This window comes from Rhipicephalus microplus, unplaced genomic scaffold, assembly GCF_043290135.1.
Source record: "Rhipicephalus microplus isolate Deutch F79 unplaced genomic scaffold, USDA_Rmic scaffold_48, whole genome shotgun sequence".
Taxonomy (NCBI): Eukaryota; Metazoa; Arthropoda; class Arachnida; order Ixodida; family Ixodidae; genus Rhipicephalus; species Rhipicephalus microplus.
In genome coordinates this window covers 1154203-1168653 of record NW_027464621.1, presented here as the reverse complement: position 1 = coordinate 1168653, position 14451 = coordinate 1154203, and the positions used below count along the sequence as shown (strand labels likewise).

At 45.1% G+C, this 14451-nt stretch overlaps 1 protein-coding gene across 2 annotated transcripts in view; it reads right to left on the bottom strand.

The window, feature by feature from the left end:
* The window catches only part of LOC119177271 (RAB11-binding protein RELCH homolog), a 185681-nt gene that overhangs the window by 166201 nt on the left and 5029 nt on the right, over positions 1-14451 (bottom strand). For both annotated transcript variants that reach the window (XR_012889289.1, XM_037428716.2), the window contains exons 3-4: positions 10482-10553; positions 8202-8368 (exon numbers count right to left, since the gene is read on the bottom strand). Coding sequence is in view for 1 of the 2 variants with exons in the window: in XM_037428716.2 (XP_037284613.1) it covers positions 8202-8368; positions 10482-10553 (239 nt within the window). In the remaining variant the exon portion in view is untranslated. The remainder of the gene's footprint in view (positions 1-8201; positions 8369-10481; positions 10554-14451) is intronic.

Sequence of the window (14451 nt, the reverse complement as noted above, 5' to 3'; positions counted from 1 at the left end):
CATCCTCAAAGGGATTGCTGACGATGCCTTGGGTTTTAATAGTGTCACGAGCATCGACACGATTCTGACAAAATGCCACCGTCTAGAACAGGCTAAAGCCCGCCACGTCACCCACGGCATCACGCGCCTGCCGAACACTGCTGCTACTTCCTCTTGCGATGACGCCGTCCGCCAAGTTCCCCGATGTGACAACCTCACCCGCATCATTCGTCGGGAGGTCGAGGCAGCTCAACCAGTAGTCACTCCATTCCCAATGCCTGATCCTTCACCGACCATGATCTCACTGATACAAGCCGTCGTTCGTCAAGAATTATCGAACGTTGGCCTACACCCCTTTCAACCAGTCTACTCTGCCGAGCCTTTTTATCGTAGTCACTCCGCTCCTCGATTTGGTTCTAACTACTCTCGACAGCGCAATTTGTCCGAATGGCGTACACTGGACGACAAGCCTATATGCTTCAACTCCCAACGCGTTGGCCATATTGCTCGCCACTGACGCAATCACTGGGCTCCGCAGGCACACTATGGGCCTCCTACCCAGGCCACTTCTGTCCACCATTCGTCCTCAGCATTTGATTTTGATTCCCCTATGCCGACCACATCCTCTGATTCTGCTGCACCTCTGACGAGAAGACCTCGCTACACCCGCTCACCATCCCCTGCTCGCCGTCAATCTCGATCGCCCCTACAACCCCCTCCTGCCTCTCCGACCTATTCGCAGCGCCCCCGACAGGAAAACTAGGCAGTGCAGCTTCTGGAGGTGGAGCAGCATTGACGACGACCTCTGCAAGAAATCCTCGTGTACCATTACCGACCACCCGGAATCTGTTGAACGTTAATTTAGACACTGTACCTGTGAGCGCGTTGATTGATGCTGGCGCCTATGTGGCCATAATGAGGGCTGCTCTTTGTCACTGTCTAAAGAAAGTTGTCACATCCGCCTTGAACCGAGCCGTTCGAGTTGCCGACAAGAGAACTGCCGCCATTATTGGCATGTGCTCTGCCCAGGTGACTATTGCCGATAGAAGCACTGCTGTTCTTTTCACCGTTATAGAAAATTGTCCCCATAATCTAATTCAAGGAATGAATTTTCTAACCGCACACTCGGCCCTTATAGACTGTTCAGCCGGCTGTCTTGACCTTGAGATGCCTCTACTTTCCGATTCGACCAACCCACCCCAAAGCAGTCTTTGCTGCATTGATTTCTTATGCCTTTCGCCTAACTGTGTTACACACATCGACCTCTTCTCTACGCCACCTGTACCTGACGGCGATTACATAGTGGCACCGATTCATGCCGTGATGCTTATGCATGACGTCGCTGTTCCGCACACCATTTTGACAATTGTTGAAAACCGCACATGCCTCCTATTGTCAATTTCGCCCTCACTGCCCAAATTCTTCCCCAAGGTATCTCCATCACCGAAATTATTGCCCTACAAGACCATACGGTTGAGCGCTTCAGAGTGGATGATTGCTGCAGCTCAGATCATGACCCAACTCTATCATGTTCATCGGGCATCGACGTTGACCGCATGGTACCATCAGACCGCGCTCCTTATCAAGCGGAAGTCTTCCATCACGTCCTGGAGTGACATTTTCGACTTTGCCAGCACGGCCTTAAGCCGAACGCGCGTTGTTACTCATCGCATCAATACTGGTGACACGAGTCCCATTCACTGGCTTCCATACCGTGTTTCGGCGTCCGAGCGTACAGTCATACAACAGGAAGTCGAAAAGATGCTTACAAAAGACATAATCGAGCCCTCGTGTAGCCCCTGGGCTTCTCCTGTCGTCCTAATCAGAAAGAAGGATGGAACATGGCGCTTTTGTGTAGATTATCGGCATCTCAACAAAACTACGAAGAAATATGTTCACCAGTTGCCTAGAATCGACGATGCCTTAGACTGCCTTTACGGTGCTACGCATTTTTCCACTATCGACCTTCGATCTGGCTATTGGCTGATCACTGTAGACGAGATGGGCCGTGGGAAGACCGCATTCGTCACTCCTGACGGTCTTCATCACTTCAAAGTTATGCCCTTCGGTCTCTGTAATGCGCCGGCCACATTCGAAAGAATGATGGACTCATTGCTCCAAGGGTTTAAATGGTCAACCTGCTTATGTTATTTAGACGACGTTATCGCTTTCTCGCCCACATTCGACCCCCATCTCGATCGTTTATCAGCGATTCTTGAAGTTTTTCATCAAGCCAGACTTCAATTGAACTCTTAGAAATGCCACTTCACTCGTCGTCAAATAACCGTACTTAACCACCTCATCGATGCCGCAGGAGTCCGCCCGGATCCCAAGAAAATTCGCGCCGTCACGGACTTTCACAGGACGTTCAAAGTTTTGTGGGCTTGTGCTCCTATTTTCAACGCTTTGTTAAGGGTTTCGCGATCATTGCACCTCCACTCACAAAACTCCTGAAGAAGGACACCCTGTTTTCCTGGGGTGCTGATCATGCCTCATCTTTTTCCCAGCTCATGACCCTCCTTACAACACCGCCGATTTTAGCTCATTTCGATCCATCAGCTTCAACCGAGGTTCACACTGACGCCAGTGGGCACGGCATAGGAGCAATGCTATTGCAACACCAACTCGAACATGACCGTGTTATAGCATATGCAAGCCGACTGCTGTCTACCGCCGAGCGCAACTATTCAATCACGGAGCACGAGTGTCTCGCTCTTGTGTGGGCAGGCGCCAAGTTTCGCTCATACTTATACGGGCGTCCATTTAGAGTAGTCACCGATCACCATGCGCTTTGCTGGCTGGCCTCACTCAAGGATCCCACGGGACGCCTCACTCGTTGGTCCCTACGTTTACAAGAATACACGTTCACCGTAACATACAAAACAGGGCGGTTGCATCAAGATGCGGATTGTTTATCACGCTACCCTGTGGAAGAAGCTGCCCATACTGACACCTTTCCAGACCTTCTGTCTGTGATGCAGCTACTCAACCTTGGCCACGAACAACGCCGGGATGCTTCCCTGCAAACCATCATTGACAATCTTGAGTCAATGCCTCGCGACGCATCTCTAGAAATGTTCCTAGTCAAAGACGGGATCCTATATCGCCGTAACCTCGATCCATATGGCCATGAGTTACTCCGCGTCATACCAGCACATCTTCGTGTGACTGTCCTCAACCAACTTCATGACGCTCTATTAGTGGGCCACTTGGGCGTCTCTTGCACATACGACCGTGTACGTCGTCGTTTCTTTTGGCCTGGTCTTGCCCGTTTTGTTCGACGCTATGTCGCTGCTTGTGAGCCCTGCAGCGCCGCAAAAAGCCATCCTCCCTACCAGCTGGATTCCTTCAGCCGATCAACATTCCCACTGAACCTTGTTTTTGAGTTGGCCTTGACCTGCTTGGCCCATTCCCGATCTCCACCTCAGGCAACAAAAGGATTGCTGTCGCCACGGACTATGCGACACAGTACGCTATCACACGAGCACTTCCGACGAGTTGTGCAACCGATGTGGTGGACTTTCTGGTAAATGATATTATTTTAGTACACGGAGCTCCACGCCAACTTCTCATTGACTGGGGCCGGACCTTTCTATCAGCTGTCGATGAAATCCTGCGCTCATGCTCTGCCAAGCAAAAGTTTGCCACTTCGTACCATCTGCAAACGAATGGTCTTACGGAGCACCTCAACCGCACCATAACCGACATGCTTTTTAAATACGTAGCGGCCGACCACCAGGACAGGGACGTTCATTAACCATCTGTGACGTTCGCATATTATTCGTCACATCACGACACTGCCGGCTATTCGCCATTCTATCTTCTATACGGCCGAGAACCCGCCATACCCTTTGACAGCTTACTGCCCTCGGTCACTGAGTATGCCGGCGAAGCCATCGCACGAGCCGACCACGCACGCCAAGTCGCCCGCAGCCGTCTGCAGGCCTCACTGGAGCACCAAAGACAGTTCTACGATTCCCATCATTGAAACGTGCACTTTTCACCGGGTTCCCTCGTCCTTCTCTGGTCTCCCACTCGGCGAGTAGGTCTCTCTGAAAAACTGCTGTCACGCTACACTGGACCATACCGCGTCGTTCACCAGGTGACTAATGTTACATACGAGATCGTTCCAGCCGATCCAACGTCATCATCATCAGCTTCGAGGGACATCGTGCACATAGCTCGACTCAAGCCTTATCACCCTCCTTCTACCGCATCTGAGTAGCTCAAGCACCGATACGGTGCTTCTACCGCCGGGGGGTTATGATACACAACAGCCGCCACAGCCTTGCTGCATGAAAGAGAAAGACGACCTCGGTGGCTTGTTGTTGATGAACTGTCGCCATCTTGTTCGCCGAGCACGGTCCATCGTATATAATTTAATAAATAAGTTACTCGTAACAATATCACGCTGTCATATATCTGATGCACTGGGTACTCCAAGTTTGATCGCGTCATTGATGATTGTGTCCCTGATAATGCGACTCACCCTTTGTTGGATGAATGTGCCAGCTTTCAGAAGCCTAAGCTAAAGAAGTGCATGGCGACATTCATGCAAGTCCTAGTATTAGGCAGTGTTTCAGCAAGCAATTATACAGTTGAAGAACTGCAATTCACAGGCGATGCAAATGGGGGGTGCAGTGAAATCTGTATTTGTGCATTAGCCCAGTCTTATATCGTCTATGGCCTATGGTGCACTTACTCCTTGTGCAAAACAGATCACAATGTGCTAAAATTGCAGCCTAGGCTAACTGATCACAGAAATTTGGTGGTTATGATACAAAACTAGCAGTCACAATATAAGGCACCTCAACAAAGGCATAAAAATAAAACACCTGAGGTGTCAAAAAAGTGAAGTTCTACTAGCTCCCCAGCTACGATATCATACTAACTTCTAATGAAAAATATCATGACAAACACCACTGCCTTGTTTCAAATGGTATTGTTTCTGTTGATAAATATATTAAAGGGCTACTAAAGAGCAAATAAAGTACTATTTCACAATACCAAAAACAACACTCCTACCACGTCATGGTCCTTGGCAAGCAAGAACAGGTGCGAAAAGAAAATGCGGGTGGAGACGCCACCTTGAGATTCCCGCACCAAACACCACGACGTCATAAATTTTGAAGGCTTCTACTGGGTCCTACGTAGCTTCTAATCCATAAAAATGAAGTATATTGTCATTTGTCGGTGCAATAGATTTAGCATGCAAGGTTTAAAAAAATTTCATCAAGCCTTTATTCCAAAGATACCAAAATTAGATTTTGAATTTTTTTCACATCACGCGGGGAGATTTCATCGTGATATAATCAAAAAAAAGAAACTTGAACCTTCATTTTTTGTGCTAATAATTAACCTATGATAGTGATACATATGGCATTAGAGTTCTCAAAGAACAATTTGTCAATCTAAACCAAGTCATCCTTTCTCTTTAGTGTCCCTTTAACCATTGAGGATACTTACCCAAACCCATCATAAAGAACATGAGAGTGACGAGACTTATTACAGTAGCAAAGGCCAAGAAAAAAAGATACCGTCCATAAGCCCAAATTATCATTCGAGCTTAAATACAATATCTAACAAAGATGGCCTTTGAAAGCCAGGCTAAATGTAACAAAAACAATTATAAAGTATTTATAGCATTTTAGCACATAGTGCACTAAACACAGGATACATTTTTAACTCATGCAAGCCAGTTCCTTACCACAGTTCTTTACAGCAATGCTAGTAACCAAAAGGGCACACCACCACGTCAAAATGTTTTATACAATGCACAGAAAAGTATAAAAAGTCAATTTTCATCAACGCCAACAAATGAAAATAAAAACACATCGTATGGCTACACTTCATATCCAGTGTTCTTAAACTGGGTTTCTTGGACAGCAAGAGTTCAACCAAGGGCAGTTTAGAGATTGACAAGTGGTCCGAATGAATGTGGCCCCATCGTACTTTCCCCCATAATTTTACACAATGTAAAATTTTAAAGAAAAGAGAATTCACAGTGAGTTGTAGATTTAATTAAGCTGTCTCACCCTACATCAGTATTTTCATAATCTGTGAGCAGCAATCCCCACATGGCAGCTGCTCTTGGTCATTGTGCAACTTGCAGACTAACACAGCTCATGCTGAGCACTTTTAATTCATACTGCAGTTTGTAACACATGACCAGGAATCAGTTAAGAAATTCTACAAGCAGAGAGACATTTGTCAGCATGCTCGATTCTAGTTGGCACAACTTGCCACTCTATCGCAGATCTGGTCACTTCCCTTCAGATGTCCGCACACCTTAAGACCCCTCTGTCCACACGAGAAAACTTGCAATGGAGAGTGCCCCACGTATTGAGACAAACAATCAGCATTGCTTTGACATTTGGGTGAGCTTGTCTTGCCTGTTTAGGATGTGGTCTTGTACTATAAGTGAAATTGCAGTAGACGGCTGCCCAATTTTTATTGCTTGAGATTAAGCAATATCTACATATATAGAGAAAAGTTCACCAGCAATTTTCCCACCCATTGCCACCAAATACTGTGCCCAACATTACAGAGAATCAAACTCGTGATCTTGTACTCAAACAGCTTAGCCAACACAGCAGTAAGCCAGACAGCAAACAACATAGATGTTCATTTTACAGCATGGGATAAAATATAGTCTTTACAAAATGTAGAGCAAATAAAAAATGGACACAAAGAATACACAACACGCTCTGCGACTTCCTAGTCCTGTCTTTTTCTATGTCCAGCTTCATTCTCAATACATTTTAGTAAGACCTTATAAAAGCTCACTCAGCACAATCCAATAAATTATTGCATTTAACAAGCTGCCCTCTTTCACGCTACATCCTGGAATGCTTGCTAGGCATGCTTGCTAAACAACAAAGCTTCCACGTGTTAGGACAAAAAAGCACTAAATCACTATGAATGTGCTGCACAGAACAGTCTCCAGGTATGCAGTCCCCATCAGGCATGTAGCCAGAAATTTTTTCGGGGGGGGGGGGGGGGGCATCACCTTGATTTCGGGAGGGGCATCCCCTTAAAATGGCCATTTTTAGCTCTCTACGCCATGGCGGGAAAAAATATTTAAGGAGGGGAAGGTCACGTGTCTAGTGTTCCACCCCCTGGCTACGGCTCTGATTGATTGATTGATATGTGGGCTTTAATGTCCCAAAACCACTATATGATTATGAGAGATGCCATAGTGGAAGACTCCGGAAATTTCGAGCGCTTGGGGTTCCTTAACGTGCACCCAAATCTGAGCACACGGGCCTACAACATTTCTGCCTCCATCGGAAATGCAGCCGCTGCAGCCGGAATTCGATCCCGCGACCTGCCGGTCAGCAGCCGAGTACCTCAGCCACTAGACCACCACGGCAAGGCCACCTCTGATCCCCATAAAGTCACTAGGTGAGAGCACAGTGAAAGGCTCTGATTAATTTGAACCCACAGTTTCCTTACAGTGCACCTTGACAATGCATGACTATTATTGCATTTTGCCTTCTCAAAATAGGGCCACGGGAGTATAAAATCAAACTTGCGACCTCGTGTTCAGGAGTAGCATGCCATAGGCACTGAGCCACAGCTCTGAGTGCCATAGCTACAGATCCTATTTTAAGTAGTATCTGTACAGAATATGTTTCATAAGCAATAACAAATTGATGAATGTAAAGCTGGTATAGAAGTCCATACAGATGCACATACAGACGCACATCAGCTACTGCTGCCAGGATCCTAGTGAACTACAGTTGAACACAATGTATTCCTGGCCCTCTTCCACCAAGTTTCTGTAATGTGGTGCGATATTGGCAATAATTGTCGATGACATTCAACTTGTCTTGAGTACAGCTATGTGTCATACTTAATCACACATTACTAACACAGCCAATGTTAGCTAAATGCTGGCTAGTGTTAACTAGTATTATAAAAATGATATGCTTCATCATGAAACCTAATACAATGATTAAGTTGTTTTTTCACGAGATGCCTTTAAAAGACATTAAAACTCTGCCAAGCAAAGGATGAAATAGGAACTTCCTTATGCAGTAAGAAATCACCCCTATATCATAGAAGACATGGCCTGTATATTTTTAAAAAACACACCCCTCTGGCACTGTTCCCCTAAACGAGATTCAATAAATTTCCCTTTCATTGACCTTTACCTTTCAAACTAACATATTCGATGATATGAGATATGACAGGTGTATAAATATTTGATAAATAAATACCTGGACTTCGTTCTCATCAGAAAAAGTAATCGATGTCAGCTTGTAATCATGCTTTAGCAAGTACTCGTTGAGGAGAAAGTTGAGAGCTCGACGCTCATGTGGGCGCAGAGGCTCTTCCGAAACAGCCATGTGCTCACTTCCATTGTCTGGAGTATTCGGATCAGACTCTGCACAGTATAATGGCAGAAAACAATAAAACAAATTATTTTGTTTTTTCTTAGCATTGTAAAGGGGCCCTGTGACGCTTTTTCTTCTGAATTCTGCAGCACTGGAGTTGGTGTAGTGCCAAATACTGAGATGAACCCAGACAGAATGATTGAAATTGGTACACGGAAATGGAAGTTATTAGCCTTCAAACTTTAAAACTCCTGCAGACAACGAGGAGCAACATTCCCTTTCTCATTTCACTTTCCAACTGATGTCAAAGGCTGCTTGAAATCGTCGCTCGCTGCACGACTCGCCTCGCAGTGGTCATTGTGCAGCGCTCCCAACGTCATTTTCCATATGTTTTCACACTTTCATCTTTCAAAACAGAAATCCATTTCTTTCTGAGGAAGTGTAAAAAGTGCTTTTGTCATTTTAGCACACAATGATATGGCCTATCAGGAACTGTACAAACATTATGTGCGACTTGTCACGTTGAACCTACCAAAACCAACGGCCTATTTTGTCACTCCCACATGAAAAAGCGTCACTTCCAATCACAAAAATAACCACTGTGAGTCGCTCTAGCCCTAAAACACTGTGATTTCTTTGCAGAAATAAAATTATAGCAGCATTTTTTTTGCCATTGCTACTTATGCAACGATATCGGTGCATTCCACAGTTCGTGAGGAAGAGATAAAAACAACACGCTTAATTTGTGTCACAGGGCCCCTTTAAGCATTCATATGAAACATGCCTAGTAAATATATATGGAAACATAATTTACTTTCATAACTGACTGAAAGTTGTTAAAGGGACACTATAGAGAAAAACAATTTTTCTCCATTTAGTAAATTCACCTTTATTAACGATTGTTGGGGTTTAACCACCCAAAACCACCATATCATTATGATAGACGCCATAATGGAGGGCTGCGGGAATTTTGACCGTCTGGTGTTCTTTAACATGCACCTAAATCTAAGCTAAACTTGTCCGGGCCTCAAGCATTTTTGCCTCCATCGAAAATGCAGCCGCTGCAGCTGGAATTTGATCCTGCGACCTCCGGGTCAGCAGCCGAGTGCCTTAGCCAATATACCACCGTGGCGGGTTAGATTGACCTTTCACAACATCAGTTCTGCCCCAGGAAGACGCTTGGCAAGCAAGAAAATATGCAAGCATATGTAGGACTGCCACCTTGATATTTCGACACCAATACACCACACCACAGATATTGACAGCGGCTGCTGAGGCCTACACAGCTGTTCATCAAAAAAATCATTACTTCATATACTATGAGAACCAGAGATTCAACATGGCAAGACTGAGAAAATATTATTAAACCATTACGAAAAAGACTTGAAAAAAACGTGACAATGCACTGTTGCTAAGATGCTGAACTTTCAACACATAATTCAAAAATAAATCTTGGAGTTTCATTCTTCTTTCTAATGATAAAACTACATGGGTTGTAAGCCACAGTACTGTTCTCTAGATATATTAATGTAAATTAACAGATTATTTCCCTTAAGCCTACCTGTAATACTAGTGATTACATGCACAATGTCTATAACTGCTAATATATATAGTCCTAATCTGGCAAATAGCTTTTAGGCAGCAAAGAGTGGCTTTGGAGAGACACGTTTGCTCAAGAGAAACACCAGAATAACAGAGAGCTGAGCTAGTTGGAACGTATTCATTCTATAAAGACAGGGCATGCAAACACAGACACAAGAAGGACGTCAGGACACCACAAACACCTACTGACAACTGAAGGTGCGCATAACCGCAGAAAAGAAGGGAGGCATGAAAACTTATCTGCGCATGCCCATGCAAAATGATTAACTTGCATAAAGATGAAATAAAATGCCTTAACAGTTATCTTTCATGTAGACTCCCATGCATGCCAGGTTGATTGGTCCGAATTTTGAATGGGCATGCGAAGGTAAGTTTTCATGCCTTCTTTCTTTTTTGCCGTAATGCACATATTCAGTTAATAGTAGGCGTTTGACAGGTCACAACTTCCTTCTTGTGTCCGTGTTTACACGCCTTGTCTTTTTAGAGAGAAATTATAGTTTTACACACTCCACAACTTCCGATGTTAACATTATATTAATGAGAGAAAATGTGTATACACACCTGTAACAACAGTTAGGTTTGCTCGCAGGTTCTTGATGGTTTCTCGTGCCTTCCTAAGCTCGAATTCTAAAACTGACAAACAAAAGTAGCATTTAAGTAACATTTTTTTTGGATATGACAATGGCATAAAAAAAAAAGAGAAAAATGCTTGAAGAATGATTTTACATTGACAAATGTTTTCGCACGAAATACATGGGGCTAAATTTTTCAAAGGCCAAGTCACCTCGAACTGCTGAGAAGGTATTTCACAAGCTATGCCACAAACTTTCTCTTAACAGCACTTGCTACAACTTTTCGAGGTCAATGTATCTCAATGAAATTCACTGGAAGCCTGAAGAGAAGGGCAGGTTCTTTACAAATTATTTTTATTGATTTCCCTGACTCTCCCATGTGGCTTCCCACAATTACTGGCAACATTGTCGCTGTGATGTCATTTAGGCAAAAGTGATTCAAGTGACAGAACCAAGGTGCCACTACAGTGTCTGCTGTACGATTGTGTGTGCTTAGCCACCGTTTTTTTGGTTGGGCATGCGGATTTCAGTTCCTTGTGGGCGTGCGTACAATAGGCGGAAAATGATGCTGCATCGTGGGCTGCACATGGTTCCTCATATAATTAATTACCTTTACAGTCCCAAAACACTCGCAGCTAACAATAATCAGCCTTCTTCTAAATATTAGAGTGCTTTAGGTAGCAGTGCCGGCTTACCGCAAGAAAGATACAGTAGCACTGTACTCGCTGAAGAGTACACATAAGGGAACATTACCTGACGAAAACAATTTCCACAACACAGGCAGGGTCTATCGTGACTGGGCTTGTGTGTCGTGTAGCGGTGGCTTATACTCATCTTGTATTAAATTTTATTGACACTACCGACACGATATTAAGCACGGCTACTCACAAAACTTGGGCACGTTTCCCATAGCAATATAAATGGCATCCTTGGCTGGTGACACCGGTGGCGTTTTTTGTGCACTCGTGCGGTGCTGTAGGGTTCATCTAGGTACCACATGTGTGGTGCCGCATGTTCGGCTGGGCCGGCCACGACACGAGTGCACGCCAGCGCAGCACTGCGCAGGTTGACGGTGGAGCGTGGTGCAATACCATCAGCCCACGCGTGCTGGCAAGCGATGCGGTGACATTTCATCATTTCAAGCGTAATTTACAGCAGGCGCTGCCTCAGAACAGGGCCGGATGGGACGGAAAAAACATGCACGAGCTTACATTGTTCGACTGTACTCGCACAAGGCTACTTCTGCTGCGAGAATTTCACTGGACACTGAAGGCAATGCGAAAATTACCGTAAACCTTGTCGAGTTGGTACAGAACTGATACAGCACAACGACCTGCAGAATAGACGCGCACCCACTGGACACATAGCATTTCGCAAGTCCCTCTCTCATTGTATGATTTTCCGTCGTTTGCTCTCTTATTCCCAGTACAAACAGGACGCTAGAAATTGTTGTCTGCTGAATGGCGTCTCTTTCAGGCAGCGCTGCTGTCGTGGATTCAAATCTTGTGGTTCACACGTTCATCTGGCCCGTAGCTAGACGTGAAATTCGGGCAGTGTTTGACGTAACTTTCCTTCCACAGTCACGGTGCCAGTGCACCTAAGCTGAAGATGCCATGTTTTAGTTTGTCTACAAATTTTTTAGCATTAACATTTAAAGGGGTGGTGCCACAAAATTTCGAGGCTATCCCAAACCTGTTGTGGTTTTCCTCTGTATGCAAGGACTCTCCACACAAAAGAGTTGGACACAACAAATGCGTAGTATATAAATTCACTGCTAAAAGTGTATCTGAATGCTCACTCTCACGACCTAGGCCCATCGCTTGCGCAGCAACACTGACGTTTCAGAATAGGAGAAGCAACGGCAGTTATCGTGACGTCACACCATATCTGTAGTGACGTGAGTGACATCCGCGATCTCCGAAACGCATGTTGTAAACAAGGAGAGAACTCGCATATGCCTGTTGTTTTTTTCTAAGTCAGCTAATTTCTTGAGAATGCTACGAGCATTTATAATTAGGCAGAGGATGCTTTTTTTGCAACCCCCACCAATTGAACGATTGCGCCTGAGCCTACTCGCACTTTAAACATCAGAAGCTGAGGAAGACTTCTTGGCGGTAACGATAGGAACCCTCTTATTATTGCTACTATCCCATCGAAACAGGGTGCCATCGATGTTTATCTTGTCATATACGAGTGTGCTGGCGTCAATTGCAGAGACAGTGTGTGCCTCCATCAAGGACACTGGGTGCTTTCGAAGAGACACTTGACACGTCCTTCATTGACAACAGAGGCGTCCGTCAGAAACGCTGCGCACGTTCAACAGCGAGGCTGCATGCCCCCTCCTTCTTCAGCGTCTCGGCGCCTATAGAAGGCCAGCGCATCTATAACTGGACGACTTCCTCGTCCACGTTCTGTACGTTGTAAATATAAACGATTTGTTTCCTTCTGGCTGTCTCGCCACTGCCTGGATACTAATGCAGTTGGCCATGGCAACCATCAGTGCGTTCGTTTCACTGGCGCTTGTGTAATTCATTGATATGTGGGGTTTAACGTCCCAAAACCACTATATGATTATGAGAGACGCCGTAGTGGAGGGCTCCGGAAATTTAGACCACCTGGGGTTCTTTAACGTGCACCCAAATCTGAGCACACGGGCCTACAACATTTCCGCCTCCATCGGAAATGCAGCCGCCGCAGCCGGGATTCGAACCCGCGCCCTGCGGGTCAGCAGCCGAGTACCTTAGCCACTAGACCACCGCGGCGGGGCATTGGCGCTTGTGTAGCTTGTGTGTGGGAGAGCAGACAAAATTCAGCACAACGTGCATAACAGCCTTGTGTGTCACGTGACCAAACCACTTTTGCATCGACGTCACTGCTGAACTCGATGCTGCGAAACCGAAAATGGTCCACATATATAGTAGAGCAATATAAATTATTGGGCGATAATACATGAATCTTGGTGCGTGTATCATGCTTCCTGGAGCGAAAAAAAAACAATTACAGCAGAGAAAACGCATGCCACAAATTTGGCGGCCCCACCCTTTTAACCTGAACACAGCTGTCACACACATGAGCCACCTGAACAGGTGGTGTCACCCAGCAAAGAAATGCACAATCAGGCAAGTTCATAACTAAACTTATGTGTTGTGTTTCATCAAACAGAAATGGCAATTTTAGTTGGCCTCCAAATGCATTCGATTCGTAGCTTGAGCATGGGGCAAGGTCAGTCACAGACATTGTATGGCTGTTGAAGTGTGGTTACCTTTTACAGAGCATCTACTCTTCGCAGTTTTCGCATCATTCATACTACACGCTGGTGAGACCAGCACGCCTTAAATGATTTCCGGTTTTTACCAGCTTTTACGTCATGCAAAAACGATACTGCTCAGGTGCGTCCTGGTTTCAGTGCTGAGCTTTTTGCTTATTTAAAATTGTCTAATCTGCTGAGTATTTCTACTATCGGGCCCGTGAAGCATCATTATTATGACATGGTGAAGAAAAAAGGGCTGGAGTTTGCCTTTCAGCACAAAAAGCTGGAATGACAATTGTAACTAATACAAGCACTAAAAAATTTTACACATTAACAAAGAAAAAAAGAATTGACTAACTATAACAAAAGCAACTACTTTATGTTTTCTAGTGCTACAGTGACCAAAACTGAAAAATAGCCAACATCATATGACCGAACCCAATGCTTCATGCTTTGCAGAGTGAGTGGACAGTCAAAATTGCCAAGGCAGAGTACATGGCGCAGACAAGTCATGATGCAGGTGGCACTAAAAACTAGCATTTATCAAAATTTGCCATTAAAGGTTGATCACGTACAAGCCCTTTTTTAACAGTCTACATGAAATTGAATTGCACACCAGAGAGAGAGATAGGGGCAGCATCAGAAAAAAGTACTTTGACAGGGCTACTTGCCCACTGTCGCGCATTTTTTTCCCCTCTCCATGATGTCA